The sequence below is a fragment of the Trichoplusia ni genome, chromosome 2 (assembly GCF_003590095.1).
Source record: "Trichoplusia ni isolate ovarian cell line Hi5 chromosome 2, tn1, whole genome shotgun sequence".
Classification (NCBI taxonomy): domain Eukaryota; kingdom Metazoa; phylum Arthropoda; class Insecta; order Lepidoptera; family Noctuidae; genus Trichoplusia; species Trichoplusia ni.
In genome coordinates, this window is record NC_039479.1 from 20,808,494 (window position 1) to 20,824,057 (window position 15,564).

The 15,564-nt window shown below is 34.8% G+C and overlaps 1 protein-coding gene across 1 annotated transcript in view; it reads left to right on the top strand.

The window, feature by feature from the left end:
- The first annotated feature begins 773 nt into the window (after positions 1–773).
- LOC113508595 overlaps positions 774–15,564 on the top strand; it is a 49,307-nt gene continuing 34,516 nt past the window's right edge. Inside the window, exon 1 of the mRNA XM_026891719.1 lies at positions 774–2,017. Coding sequence (XP_026747520.1) covers positions 1,984–2,017 — 34 coding nt within the window. The 5' untranslated portion in view covers positions 774–1,983. The remainder of the gene's footprint in view (positions 2,018–15,564) is intronic.

Genomic DNA, 15,564 nt, shown 5'->3' on the forward strand with positions numbered 1-15,564 from the left:
AAGTTCAGATTTATTAGGAGAATCATTAGGATAGTAGTTTTTGTAATTTGACAGTTTTGTTTTAATTGTTATATGGGTTTAGGTTTATTTTATACAAGGCTACCTGAATTTAAAAAATATACTTTATTTTCTACAATAAAAGTAGCATAAGACACTCCAGTTTTTTAGTTCCCTCAAAAACAGTCCAACCATTTAAGAGATTTGCCACAACTAACAAAACGACGTACAGACGCAGTTTCTATTGTGTAGCTAGTTAAAATATTATTCTTAGTCTCGAATTAACGTTTAAAAAAACATTTAAATTTAGATTTTCGTCAAGAAAATATTTTTTTGCGTAGGTTTATAATATACTTTTTTTTGTTCACGACTCCAGCCAATGTTTGTTAGTTATCTCAAAAAAACTATCCACTTTACTGCTTACTTAATTTAAGACTAAGTATGTATCCATTCTGGGCGACAGAAAAATATTTTTTCAAAGTTATTTTTGTTAAGTTCAAAGTTCTCGTCTCAGTGAGTGCAAATATTTTCTTTGTTTTTCTTGATAAGACAATGAAAGTTTAATGTTCAGTATCGTACACCCTGAGGTCCAAACTATAAGATAAAATATGTTTCTTTATTTTCATTATCTGAGTAAAATAGAAACGTTTTTACAGCACCTACGTTATAAATGGTTTTTGTAAGACTGTTTTTATTTTACTTCGCTCCAAAGTACTATTTTATTATTTTTTGTCACATAAGAAGAATAAATATCTTGGAGGTAACCTGTGCTCAGATATATGGGATGACATAAAATATCTACGAAAAAAAATCGATCTGAAACCACTCTTTGAATAGTAATCATTGCTTTGTTATTCATCGAATATTTTTTTCTAATTAAGTTTGAGATTATTTTTCATAATCTAACATCGCCTAAAATATGCTAATAACTATCATCCGTAAAAAGGCCACTTGAGAAAAACTGCATTTAAATTGATTCATTCATTTACGAGCAACGTCGCCATAGACAGACATAAAAACACACGAACGAACTGCTCAAACTATAACACACCGTTTATTGTGTCGGAGTTTAAAAAAGACGGCAAATGAAGCGGTCAGTTTAAGTTTTAATTTAACCGAGCATTGTTTTAAAGCAATTTATAACGTCATGAAGTTGGGAACAACGGGCTGTCTGCTAACTTTGCGTAGTTCCCACTTGTCGTCTTTAAAGGTTAAAAGGTTTCTCTTTTTAGAGTTCCGTATCCAAAGGGTTAAAATGGAAACCTGTTATTAAACCCGTGGTAGTTAGACAGTTAACATTTTTAAGGATGGTGTATTTCTGTTGTGGCTATGACAATAACTAATTTAAATAAAAATTGTTGTTAAGCAGCGTCCAGTACGACATAGGTGATCTTTTTTTCAAATTGTTTTATTTAGCTACATGTAAGGAACCAGTGTGACAATTACGAATAGCCCTTGACCATTTTTTTTTTAACTTACGGACTATTTTGAGCTGTCATTTTAAAAGGTCTATCATGTTTTCTTTTTTTTTAATGGACAAATTGCCATACAGTGCAATTTGAGTTTTAGCAAGTTCTTCCTCAACGCCGCCAATGTTGATGGTCTTGCATTCTTAATTATGACGGAATACTGTCCGGTGATTTTTGTCTCCATCTCTTTGCGAGCATGCGTTGAGACGCGAACAAATAAAACTCCTTAGTGAACATAGTGAAGTAAATTCTGCTATTAGAAATTCAGACTTTCTATTCCGTATTCAAATCAAGAAAACAATAAGTTAAACAAGGCTGGTAGGTATAACGGCAACGAATAAAAAAGAAATCTACTCATTTCGAACTTTAAAATACTTATTCTGTAAACGTCTCTCGAAAGTTAGATGGTGAGTTTATATAAGTGCTGAGTGAGTATCCATCTATCTGTGTGCGTCGATCGCGTGTGGAAAGTGAAAAGTTTCACGTGATAAAGTGAACGTGAGCAGAAGCTGGGAAGATGGATTGGTGTGTAGCATGGATGTCCCAATGTAGTAGGTAGACGATGCAAGTATACAGATTAATGAAAATTCCGAAGCACATTGGTTTCAGCTCTTGTTTTGGTGATAAATAAATATAACCAGCCTATAGATGTTCCACTGCTTTGCACTGGCGTCCTTCAAAATTCGAAAACTTGTTTTCCTCACGATTTTCAATTCAGGTTTTGAGCTGGTACTAGTTACTCGTCCTATACCGTAAGACCTGGCTTTGTCACATCTCCTGCCAAGCAATAATACTTTGTCAGTCAACCCTTCGGCGTTCGAAGGTTCAAAAGTTTCTCAAAAATACTCATATATTTTTATACAAAGAATCGCCCAAATAAATTACACCCATCACAATGGAATAGAAACATCGCTTTGATTTTAAAAATAAAATAATATTATTCTCTCCTACGAAACTACCACATCCAAATGTTTCACCTCAATCACACCACAGCGGTATCACTCTTGGCATTCTGAATTTTTAAGGATCCCAGTTCACCGATGCTTTCACCGAGTTCGTCAGAAACCTTCAGTAACTCACCGCGATTTACATAACACGCGTAATGTTCAACCAAACTTTGGTTTTCTTTCGGCATCTCAGCTTCAGAGATGTTTAATACGGATTTTGCAATTGAGATTTAATGGTTGTCGCGATTTTGTCTTTAAAGAGGCAAGACTTTGGGATAGTCTTTGTGATGGCTTTTCTGGTTGTTTCTTTGAGTAGTTTTGTGGATAGAGTCGGATGCAGTAGTTTTAATAATATGATTATGATAATATAATAAAAATAACTGAAAACACCAGCGATTTTATAAGTGCCAGGATTGTGAAATCGAAGATTACTGTAAATTGGAAAATATTGAGACACATAAACATAATTTCCACATTTATGTTTAACTAGCTTTTCGCCCGCGGCTTTGCCCGCGTCAAGACCACTCTTCAAGTCCGGGATAAAAACTCCTATGTTCTATCTCAAGGTCAACTCTATCTCTGTACCAAATTTCATTAAAATCAGACAGACAGATAGACAGACAGACAGACAGACAGAGTTACATTTGCATTTATAATATTATTAGTAAAGATTAATTATATGCTTTGGACAGAACGGATCAATGCTTTCTGTACATTTTTTACAAAAAATACATATCGGTTTCCGTCTCTGAAAACTAGTAAACAACTAAAGTACGTAACAATAAATTAAATTCCACTCGTAACAGCAGCGACTAGTAAAAATAGAAGCTAATTTCTTGGCAAGTAATTCTCCAAATGTTGCCAACATAGCAACACGAAATTTCATCTAAAACTTAATGCAACTTAGTGTTTGTGCAACTGTCTTGAGCCAGACATTTCTCGTGATGAGCAATATAATGATAATTATTATTTCAAAGCAAATTAGTGAATTGGATAGACGCAAAGCGGTGGCTTGCTATGCGAGCCGGCTGGATGCCGAGTTAATCAATGGAGACAACATTCTATCTCTCTCTGTTATTGTATACAATGTACAATAGTCTTAGAATATTGCTCATACAAGTTTCAATCTATTAGCTACCGATAAAGTTATCGTCTACTTCGATCTGTAGCAATAACAATTGAATTGAGTTGCTGTATTGAGTTTCAGGAGATTTTCTTTGTCTAGATCAAGCCATTGAAGGTTGTTTATGATACAGCTTATATTTTTATTTTACGATATTATTCTTGCATGAAAAAATAAACAGCTGCATTAAAGAAATAGTATGTTATTTTTTTTCATCATAAATTCCAAGAGCTTGTATCTTTCCATTTTTTAAGATATTTATAAAAAGGAACAAAATCCAAAATATGCAGGTTGTACTTTCAAAACCTTGACAGTTCATTACAAGTAGGCGATCGAATAAAAAGAAGGTTACCCGCCTCGAATCCAAATTCGAAACCCATCGAATGCATTTATGACGAGAGCAATAGACAATAAGGAATACAAATGATCCCTAAAAATGTCATCTGTCTAGCCATACGACACGACGAACAGAGGACCGAGTTAACAAACAGCGGAGTCTTACTTATACGATTCCGTTTTGGCACTTTGAATTTCGAACTGACACCCCATTACAAATTAAATAAGCGTTGCACATAACCAAAATATTCGAATAAACAAACCTTTAACTGATACGATTGACGGAGTTACCCATCAATCCATAAATAAGCCGAGGCCTGTCTATTTCTGGCTCTTAACCCCTCATCTGCTCGCACATCAGTATCCGCTTGACGGTCATAGAGTTGTGACGCTGTCATACATAATACGACAGTGCATATGCCTGCAAAGGTCAGATAGCGTATCGATAGTACAGGATGAATGTTAATAAATCAAACGTTTCCTTACCTAAGTGGAGTTAAGTGCCTTCATAAAACTTTCGAGAAAGTGTTAATAAACTATAATATTATGTCATAGTAAACGTCTTTAGATATGTCAAGTATCTATGGAGTCCGTTATGTATCAGCATTCCTAAATATTGATATTTTTCTATCCGTGTGGTTAATTTCGAATCTGGTGGCTGAGGTTTTCAAATTCTTCAAATCCTAGCAGATTTTCAGCTGTTATGATTTCTTTAAATGTGCTTGCTTGTTTTTAATATGTTTGATTTCGAAAAGAAATTGGTTGGTATCAGTATTCGAACCTACAACTTCTTGGCAGTCCAACGGTCACGGGGCGTTTTAAATCAAAAGTGAGTTTGCCCGTACCTACCAAAAAGGCTCTCCTTCTCGCTCTCTCTTTTTGTCGTTTTCAAGGTTACATTATCAGCATCATACATTTGTCTCACCCTGTAGTTCCTACCAGGGCTGCACGATTCGATGGAGTGTCACAAATGAGAGCGGTCAAGCGGTGTTGCATCCGCCACAAGTCCGGAGATAACGACCAACAAGGCGAAAGCAACGGCACATTTTCAACAATTTCTGGACTAGGAGCAAACTAGATAGCAAATTACGTTTTGCTTCGGTAAATCGATGTTCATTTCGATTGGACGGAATTCTTGATAATCATTTTGGTAATATTTGCTATATAATGTATATAGTATCAAAACTATTTACTAGACGCTTTCAGTTCGTGGCAATCTTGTTAGCCTGGCAAATAAGCAGAAACACTGGTTGCATGAAGTTTTACTTAAAATCAAAATGTTCTAAGATTAAAATAAAAATATCGCCATCATTACAACAAAAAATATGCAACAAATCTTTTTCTAGCTCAACAAATAGATTACAGACTAAGTCGTACTCAGTAATACCGGCATGATACATTCCTAGCGAACGGCGAACCTTTCGAACTAATCTGAATAGTGAATAGAATTCACTTCGATTGCGCCCCGGATCCGGTCGTGAAACGTGATTTGTGGCCTCCATCGACTGTTTACAAAAGTAACGACGGATGAATTATTGCTAAGGAAATAGTTGATGAATATTTTGCTAACATCGATGTCTTGATAGAAGAAAAAGAACGCAACGATGAATTATTTGCATTGCTTTTTATGAATTTTGTTTCAAAATTTAGCAACAATTCAATTTAAATACTATAAAACAATCCCTATTTGAAAATAGGTTTGTGCCCAAAAGAGGGACATCTATCAACACTTTAAAAATTGTGACTCTCTATCGACACACTAATTTAAAACGTTTATTGTTTTTAATTCAATATCTGTAAAGAATTACCACTTTAAGTTTCAACACATTTGTTAACCATTTGAATTGTGTATTTGACTTAAATGAAGCCTCCTCCTAATTCCGTACAAACCAGTTAATATAATTTAAAGACCACCAAATGCCGTATAATCTAGATGCCCGTTTATTTGAGCCTCTATTATGTCGATTTAAATCAAAATTGTCCCTATCGCAATTCCATTGGCAATAGGAAAGGTTTTCACGGCCTTAAGAATCGAATTCGAATTACTTTCCAATACAATGCTTGTACTACGATAGATTAAATCTGCATTGTCGTTACTGTGGAAGCAAGATGGTGCTATTCATTTTGTTGTAGCGCCATCTCGCTTGCTCAACAAAAACGGTTTTGATTTAGACTATCGTAGTAAGGGTGTAGTCCTTTGTTTTAAATTGAAAATTCTTGTAGACGTTGGATGGAAATAGTAAGTGGATGGCCGTAGCGCCTGACTGACTCTTATAATTGATAACACTCGAAAACTCGTCAATGGCGATTTATTTCAACGCTAATTGTAAAACGCTGACATTCGAACGGTCTTTTGTTCCTGATCTCTCTTGATGTTCCCAGTATTTCTTTATTGTTTTATTTACCTTTTCTTTTGCTATCAAATTTTCAATAAAATCGTTGTTTGCCTTTGTGTCGTTGTATTGCAGTAAAATATGAACTCTTCATATAATTTTCGCCATGATGCCATTCGGAAAAAATAGTGACATACTCAAATTCTAAATCATTGACTTTTTACCAAAAACTATCGGACTTTACTGACTTCTACTGTTGTTTCAACAAAAGGCATTATTTTAAAAAAGTTAAACTAACGTTACAAAAAATCATAACGACATAGTATTTAAGAATGCTAATTAAGAAACTAAAACACCCAGTCTTTACTAATCAGGAATGAAAGAAACTGGTTCAAAGATTCGATTTATGTGAATGCACTGAGGTGTCCCTGTGATCGATTACAACATTAACACGAGATACGGTGAAATAGGTCAGATTCGTTTTAGTTCCAATTGCAGCAAACGCTTAAAGGCACTTGGATGTTGGGAAGGTAAATAAGAAATAATTAAACATTGTTAAAAAAAATACGTCTTGTTTTTCCATGTGATATTGATTTTTTTTTCAAACATATATGCCATCAAAAAATCTGATATGAGATGAATTGTTGACGTGGATATCCATGAAAACCCAAAAATTGCAATCAAAGTCAATGATCAAGCAAACAATATTCTTACTTAATAATGTCTTCTGAAAACTGACTAAGGAGGTTAGGAAAATATATCCCTATTTTAATTTAGCGCTCACTGTAAAACAGAGCTTCAATCTATATTAGTATACCTAATTATGATTCTTGTTTAGATAAAAGCATCCTATTCCTGGAATTTGTTTTCGGCATTATACAACGCTGAAGTAATTATTTACGGTAGACTAAAGTGCCTTTATTTTGTAGTATATTTTGAGAACGCTTGTTTCGTAACTTTAAACTAATATGACGGAAAAATGTCTATAAATAAATAGGATCCGAATTCGAAACATTATTTACAATCTAACTTTAAACTAATTTTGTTTCTCAAAGTAGGCAAACTCGGAACATTGCAAAAATAATCGTCGTCATGCGAAAATTTGCCATGCTTATACGGAATTGGGCGGGAACCGAGATGTTTGGTACATAAATAATAATTGAGCCAAAGTAATGACGCAATGAGTTCTTTTAAATCGCCAGAAAAGCAACTCGGCATGTACAGACTTAGATGTAAGAGTATTGGGAAAATTATATCCTAGCAAACAAAGACTTAGGAAGTGGTGTAGGGGTTATTGCACTAAAGTAGGACGAAACCCGCTAGTAAAAAGCACTGGTCATCAATCTATCTATACCTACAAATAAGAGCACTCAATACGACCTACAACAAGCCAAATCAAATAAGATCAAACAGACCTACAAAAACATCCAATCAAATTACGAACTTGTAAACCAGTTCACAGATATACACACATAACTAAACACGACAATCCTAGGCACGGTCCTCACTAAATCCACCCGTTACGCTTCCCGTAATATAAAATAGGCTGTAATAGCCACTAAAACTTTTCTAATGACCACTGTGTCCCAAAACTGTCTCAAAAGAGAACTTCCACGTAATGTATTTATGATTTTTGCCTGTTCCTGGCATGTTTTTGTTTGGGTATTTTATCTATATTACCCCGTTTCGCGACTTTGAAGTATTGAAGCAGCGGATCTTTTCTTTTATTGTGTGGAAATTGTTTAAGTCAGTGAATTGTGTTAGGGAGAATAGTAAATTGGAATGATTGGCTGCTGATTCTTGATGTTTCTTATGTTTTTTGGTTCTAGCTCTTTAGGGATACTAAAAAGGCTAATTAAAAAAAGTCCTAATGTAACACGTCATCACAATATGATATTTTCTGTTTCCCCGAGAACAAAACTAGTCGGATTAAAAGATACCACCCAAAAAAAATTGATCCGGATATCTTAGAAAATTACCTACAGATGCAAACACGAATAAAAAGCCAGCTACGGCAAAAAATATCTCCAAGTATAAATATTTTACTACGATATTCCTTAGAACGACTTCACTATCATAAAGTGGATCGTTTTATAGACTACGCACAGTGGACGCCTCAATTATACCGATTTACAGAAGCCTGCAAGAATTGTTAGCTTCGTGCCTCCGGGCTGAATTTGTATTGTGCGCTCACGAAGTAATAAAAGTGTTAGGGTGTAGACTCACTTAGATATATTAGTCATTTGTTTTGAACTTATTAATCAATTCAAGGAAGAGGCAAAATTGTGGTGTTGGTTGTAAAATTAAGTTTGGTTAACTAAAAGAAAAAATAGGTAAAAAAAAGTAACAAAGAATGCAAGTTAGTAACTAATCATTTTTTCGTTAGAATTAAAAAACAGTTAAATTCATTTGCCCGATACATAATACCAACTTTTTAATTCTATGATTCCGTCCATCATGCTTTCTGCGAAGACCTGCAAGCACTTACCATTTGTTAAGGTTTTAAAAATAATCGAACATTACCAAAAATTTCAAAAAGATTTAAATTTACTTTAAATTAGATCGAAATATGGTCAAAGTCCTGTAAAAGTGCGTCCGCTACCTAAGCATTTATGTCTTGACATTGGATGTAGGAAGGTCGTGAGATAAATCAAGTCATAATATTGATCTGTATGTATTTTACGATCCTATTCTTTCTGAGATGTAACTTCGAATTCAGGTCAATGGTTAAGTCAAAATCATTTCCCTGTTACAATCTACTTGTGTGAAATGGGAAAGTAACTCTGTCGGTTACTTTATCCGGTAATCAGTTACTGTTAAGTTACTCAATAAATTCAAAGAGTCCTCAAATGAAAAAATATATAAATGAAAAAAAATATATATGCTTCAACAGTTTACATTTAAACATTTAATCGCAGAAAAGTTTTCCGCTCAACATTTACATTTGTAGGGAAATCAATTAGATAATAATATTCCATAACTTTTACGCAACTTATCTAGTCTCAAACTAAGCGAAGTTGAGTACAAGACAACTGATAACCGTACTTATGTGTATATTTCTAACTACCCACAAAAGAAGGAAGGGAATCGAACCCATGACTTTCGGTATAGAAGTTAGGGCCAATAACTGCTAGACCAACAGGCCAGTCGATGCGAAATGTATTCGAATTTCTATACAACATTTAACTTCAGGAGAATTCGTGCAAACCGCAGCTGGCATTACATTAGAGCTGAGGCCAAGCATTCCAATGGTGCTAAACGTTTTATGAGGATACAACTCAAGATATTCCAGGTTATTCCCAACTGTAAATTTCTACAGAATAATCCATTGCATTTGTTCTGTATTACCCAATAAATGGGTTATGGAGGTCGGATTGGCTAGCTCTATGTAAAATAATGGTTTTCAGCTGAATTCGTTGAGCCTCAAAAGCCATTATTCCAACGCAGTTTAGCAAAAGCCTAGGAAAACCATTACAGGTTTTGTGCAACACGTTTTCTGGGTGGTCTCAGTTCAACGACTGTTTCGATTAAAATTTACTCATATCTTGTTTTTGGGATTTTTTCCTCTTGGACACCCGACTGACTCTTACTGAATTTTCTAAGATGGCATTGCCTATCGATTCATCATGCACCTTTTAGTATTTTAACTAGCATAAAGAAATTAGGTACTACAAATAGAAGCAGTTTTTTTTAATAATAAAAATTAAAGGATTTTAAATTTCTCGAAGTCCAAGCCATCATCATTGTTTATCAGAAACATTCGCAGAACCGCTCGATACTTCAACAATTTATCGAACACGTGAGTTCTCGGAACGCTCTAATGAGACAAAGTCCAGGGAAAACATGTTTGAGGTCAAAGTTTACGCCAAGCCGACCTGTTTACTCGAACTTTTTGATGTTGTTATAACAACTGGCTTTCGAGAAAATAAGAGAGGGAATAAAATTTGAGATTGTTTTTACTTCATCAATATACATTTTGAGGAGTTCTTGGTTTTTCTGATTATTTTGAAATGAAATATTAAAGCAACGGGAGGTGAAACTAAGAGACTTCCCATTCTGTTCAAATTTTACCAAAACAGTTTTGTGCTCCAACACAAATAATATAACAACACAAAAATGAAACAAGAAAATGCTCCTGAATAATGTAAACAGCAATTTAATCATACCACAACCCAGTTACCAGCTAATTCAGAATATACTGCAAACTTCTAGCAACTATTAGGCCGAGAAATATGATTTCTGGGTCTCACGCCGGGGGATCGCATAAAGAAAACTTTAAGGCGCTATTAGCCCCAGTTTTATTTGCCCCGCGCCCAGCGGGCTCGCTGTGAGATTTACGTACGCACCAACGTCAAGATTTAACACAGTACTGGCAATATTTTAAACCGGGTAAATCCCAGAGGTACTGAAATATTGTGTTTTGCAAATTCGAATCAAATGCTGATTCTGTTTGAGATTTTAATGGAATATCTTTGATTTAAGCTTCAATTGTCTTTTGTTTAGTAGCACTGACTGCTGCATCAGCTGTACATATATGAATGTCCGTGTAATGAACACGATCATTTCTTCTGTGCCAAGCAATAGTACAGGCTTTGCTTAGTTTGACACGGTGTGAAAATTGAAAAATATTTTATTTATGAAAAGAACTTAATATAAAAAAGGTGTAGGTAGCTACAGTAGTATAATCAAGTTTCCATTTAAAAATGTAATAATAAATTATTTAACATTTCGTACATTTTTAAATTCCGTTAAAAGTACGAAATCTCAAACACGACGTTCGCAATTAATTCAATCCGTAATTCAACTCAGCGATTAAACAATACTCGTAAATTAAAGTCACAAGGATTTTCAAAATTAACGAACCAGGCCTAACAAGCGCAAACACACGTAGTGACGTCACTTCAAAATCTCGTCTGCAATAAAACGGAATAAACAGCTCTTAAAAGTGTATTGACGCAAATAAAATGCCAATGAAAAGTTCAGAAGCGGCTGACGGAGTATCGCAACGAATTCCTCATGTTTATGGCTCAGTGTTCGCATTTAATATTTTAGACATAGCGAAACCCTTCCCTATTGTTCCAACCGTACTTAAGAAGACGAAGTTCTGAATAATTAAATGTGTCAAAAGTCAGTTCTGCGACGTCCACGGAGACGTTTTGTTGTTGTACATAAAAATGAAATTAGATTTGAAAATTTTTGAGATTGTTTTCGACGGTATGGCTTTGTGAGTTTATTTTTTAATCTTTTTGTTTTCTGTTTCTTTACTATGAGTTTTATTAGGTACACAGGTGTCAATGTAAAATTGGTTGATTTGTTGGATCGAAGCGGTGGTGTAGTAGATTGATATCTTTTTTCCACGACTGCTACAGTGGTACTTTGCGACGTGGTGATAGAGCCGTTTTAGAAGGGGAACAATTAAATCACACTAATTGATGTGAAACTGTTTCACATAGGTTCCACATCTGTAACCATTTTAAGTGTCTCGCTTTCCAATTTATTAGATACAGCCTAGTTTCAAACAGACAAGCAACATAGCCTCAGTAAAGTAAAAAGTAAGATCAGAAGCAGACTACTTTATATTACAAACATGGAAATGAAAAAGGATTTTTTCTTTCCTTTATTCAAAAAATCTCTGAACACATATCTCCAAACATGAAAAATATTAAAGTGCATCAAATACATCAGGACGTGACGTCTACAAAATCTGATGTTCGTATTCCTTTGAGGAACAAACGTGATTTTATGAATGTATTGTAAGAAAGTGCAGCAGCATTATACCTTGCATTAGTAACGACGTACTTCAATCCATTATCCGAACTTGTTCTACCATTATTCCCTGACGACTCTTGTTTATACCAAGTTTACATCATTCTTTGAAGCTTTGTCTTAGTTTTAAACTAATGATTACGGTAGCGAGTCAATGGATTTTAATTTTTTTTTTTGTTTGTGTTTTTTCTGAACATCAAGTGAGCAGCAAGTCGTAAGACGGCTTTTTGGTATGGTAATATTTTATCATAACACCGCAATAAGATCATTAAAGAAAATCGATACATTTTTGCTTAGCTTGGTACTTAGTAGTACCAAGTATAAATATATTTCTTTGATATTTTTAAACTATGTAGTACTACTAAATGAGATTAGGACGCTGTTATTCAGTCGATCAACACAGCCTCTTTTTATAAAAACCCAGATAACAAAAAGAAACTATACATAAAGCATCCATTAAATTATTTACCTGGAACAAACAAAAATACAAAAAAGTTCCAATTTAAACTAAAAATTCTTTCAAACAGTTCGTAGCGAAATCACAGCAGGAGTTAATTGCAAGACTGGAATAGCCTTCGAATATGAATAAGTTATGCTCGGGGCCCGTACACACGTCTTACTAATTACTGCTTCAAGGGACTCTAGTTAACTAAGTTAGGTGTCGCCCTCCGAGAATTCGTGATAATTAAGAACATTTTTCACTTGCACTTAGGTTTGCGTGAAGGTTTATAGAGTCTTGTGTAATGTATTTTATTGTTGGTACATTGAATTGTTATATAAAGATGTTTCACCTATTTAGGGTTTTGGAATCCTACCGCCACATCTCAAAGGGATATTATTGATGGGTGGAAGAGAGATGAAACTTTGGCAATTTGAATTTGTTAACGAAATTCTGTTACTGCCTGTAAAAGTTGCAATTGACACCAAGGACAGAGGCAGTTCTAAAGAAGTGCCTCTGTCCTTGCTAATGAAGTGTCTATGTTATGGAACATAGGACGATGTAATTAAGCTCATTTAACTTTCTGCTGTATCCTTGGTAAATGTGTGCCTACTAGCTAGTATAGTACGCACTAGTAAAAACCTCTTTGCTGTAATCGTGGAACATAGACAGGGAAGTACAGCTATCTTTAAATACTTCTGGGTCCAGTAACGTTAAACTCGCATACTAGTATATAATATTTTATGATCGCAATAACTTTTTTTTCTGTCGGTATATTTTTTTTAAATTAAGCAAAATTGTTTGGGTATTCTTCGTATTTGATGAATAATTGACTTAAAACGGCACTAGGCCTGTAGCAAAATCCGATACTTCTTTGTTACATTTCTCCGAACGCTAATACTCAAGTCTTTTGCCAAAAAGGAGTAACATTCCCATACATTTTTATTCGCTTTCTATTTTAATAATGTAATGTTCTCTATGTCCTGATTCTAGAATAACATTAAGGGCACTTCCGCCTAGTTTGCTATTCCATATCACTAACACACTGTCTCCACGCATGGCGGCCGCAGCCATTGTTGTAAATATTTACTAAATCCGCGGCTAACAAAGCTTATCACAGTTCATGCATAAATAAAGAGATATAAGTCGTTTCGTGTAAAGGACTGCCCTGAACGTACATGAAGCTACGAATACTCACTATAGAATGTGCCGGTTCGAAAGCCTCATAGAAACATTAAGAGAAGAAAAGGAAAAGAGATACTGCTCTTCAAAGTGCCACCCGCTACCACGTTACCACCCACAAGTTTAATATTACTTAAGAATGAAGATCAAATCCACAGTAAATGTGATCTGAGTTTGAAGATTTCGGCAGGTATAAGAATGTGAGTCCCTTGGTACATCTCTCTCCAGGTGTGTCGTCGGACTATGAGAGAACGGGGCACTTTTGTTTACACACATTCTTGTGCAAAGCTGGTTGCGGCTTGCGACACTTACCACTTCGGGCAAAATCGGTCCGGATTATTATTACAGGAGAGTCATAATTAGGAGGTGGTGGCATTCGACCAGCTTGAAGGCAATATTACATACTAATATCCTAATGAAGAACCTAAATAGTCTCTGTGGATATAATTAGTGTTTGTAAATAAGCATTCATTATAATAACATCTAGTTTAGTAGTTGGTCCCTCATTTGGACCTAATTACTGAATTTGTATCCTCTAAGGACGGAGACGTCTATTTCATTTACTCTCGTTGTTAGCTTATAAATTTATATCTGTATTTTCTAAGGATGGCCTTGTTTGAATGTATCTGATCGTACGAATAGCATCTTTCTTCTGTTTTCTTTTTTTTTCTGTCTTTCCAAATTAAAAAGGTATATGATTTTCATAACGAAAAATCAATTTAAATAAATTATTATTATTTCTATAACAGCTGGCATTAACCTCGAAAATAATAGAAAACATTTCGTAAATCTACGTTTACTTCTCAGAAATAATTCACACATCCCTCGAGAACAAAGCGTTGACTAAAGGGGTATTTTATTTATGAACACTAGCAAAGGGTATTTACATTATAATATACATATGTGATATCCCTCCAAGACATGCGTCTAATGAAATTATGAAACTTAGTTCAATTCAGAAACCCAAATCATAAATTCTGTTTAGCTCAGTTTGAAGAAGACGTGAGCAAGAACAATTGCTATAGAAACATAATCGTTATACGATAACTTGGAAATACCTATTTACCTGACAAATCACATTTGCCAGTAGACCAATAACAAAAGCATCTTTCGTACAAACATTTTTTAGTAACACAAATGCGTCAGTGTCTCAAAAACAAAAGACAATACAAAATCTACAAGTCCGGTAAATCAAACCCAAAAGGAATCTCTTAAAACCAACTTCAGGCCATTCCGTGTAACATTCACCTCAGAAACACGCTGTATAAAGAATTTTTTTGCAAAAACTGACTTCCCTCCAAGTGTGGCGATTCCGTAAAGTTTAAGTGGCCATTAGCGAACTTGTTTACAGCTGCCCCAAGGCAACTGGTTCTGTTCCTGGCTACGGTTTTATTACCAAAGCGTACGCTTGTCAGGAAATCGAGGGCGAAATAGTAATACAAGTCAGTTACTGAAGCTTTCCTTAGGCGTAGCGTATAAATGTTAATTATGAAAATGGAGGGCTCTTCTGTGTATTAAAGTTGGGTCGTCAGATACGATCGTTTGGGACTAAGTACCTACGAAGTAAAAGTTTCTGTCTATATCACGATTCTCGTGCTCTTTTATAGGATGAACAGTATTCCAAGTGGACCAATCAACCAATAACAGTAACGTTGACGTTACAGCATTGGAAACATCATCCAAGATGAGTGAAGTTAGTTTTGAACCTTGCATGTTTACTAGCTAAAGACTATCCCGATTTACTACGGTAAATTGTTGTGTTTATTTAAGGAGAAACATGAGTTTTTTTTAAATTAAACACCCCTCTTAGTCATCACAAATCAATTTGGCTTCTTCACATTTTGCTATCACCAAGTTCTAAGAGAGAATGATAATCAAATATAAGCATTTCAGACGAGGCGTTCTAACATGCATCTGTCAATATTACAACGGGTCCTTCCGAGTCACGGTTGGGCTAAATTGCTGCCAACTT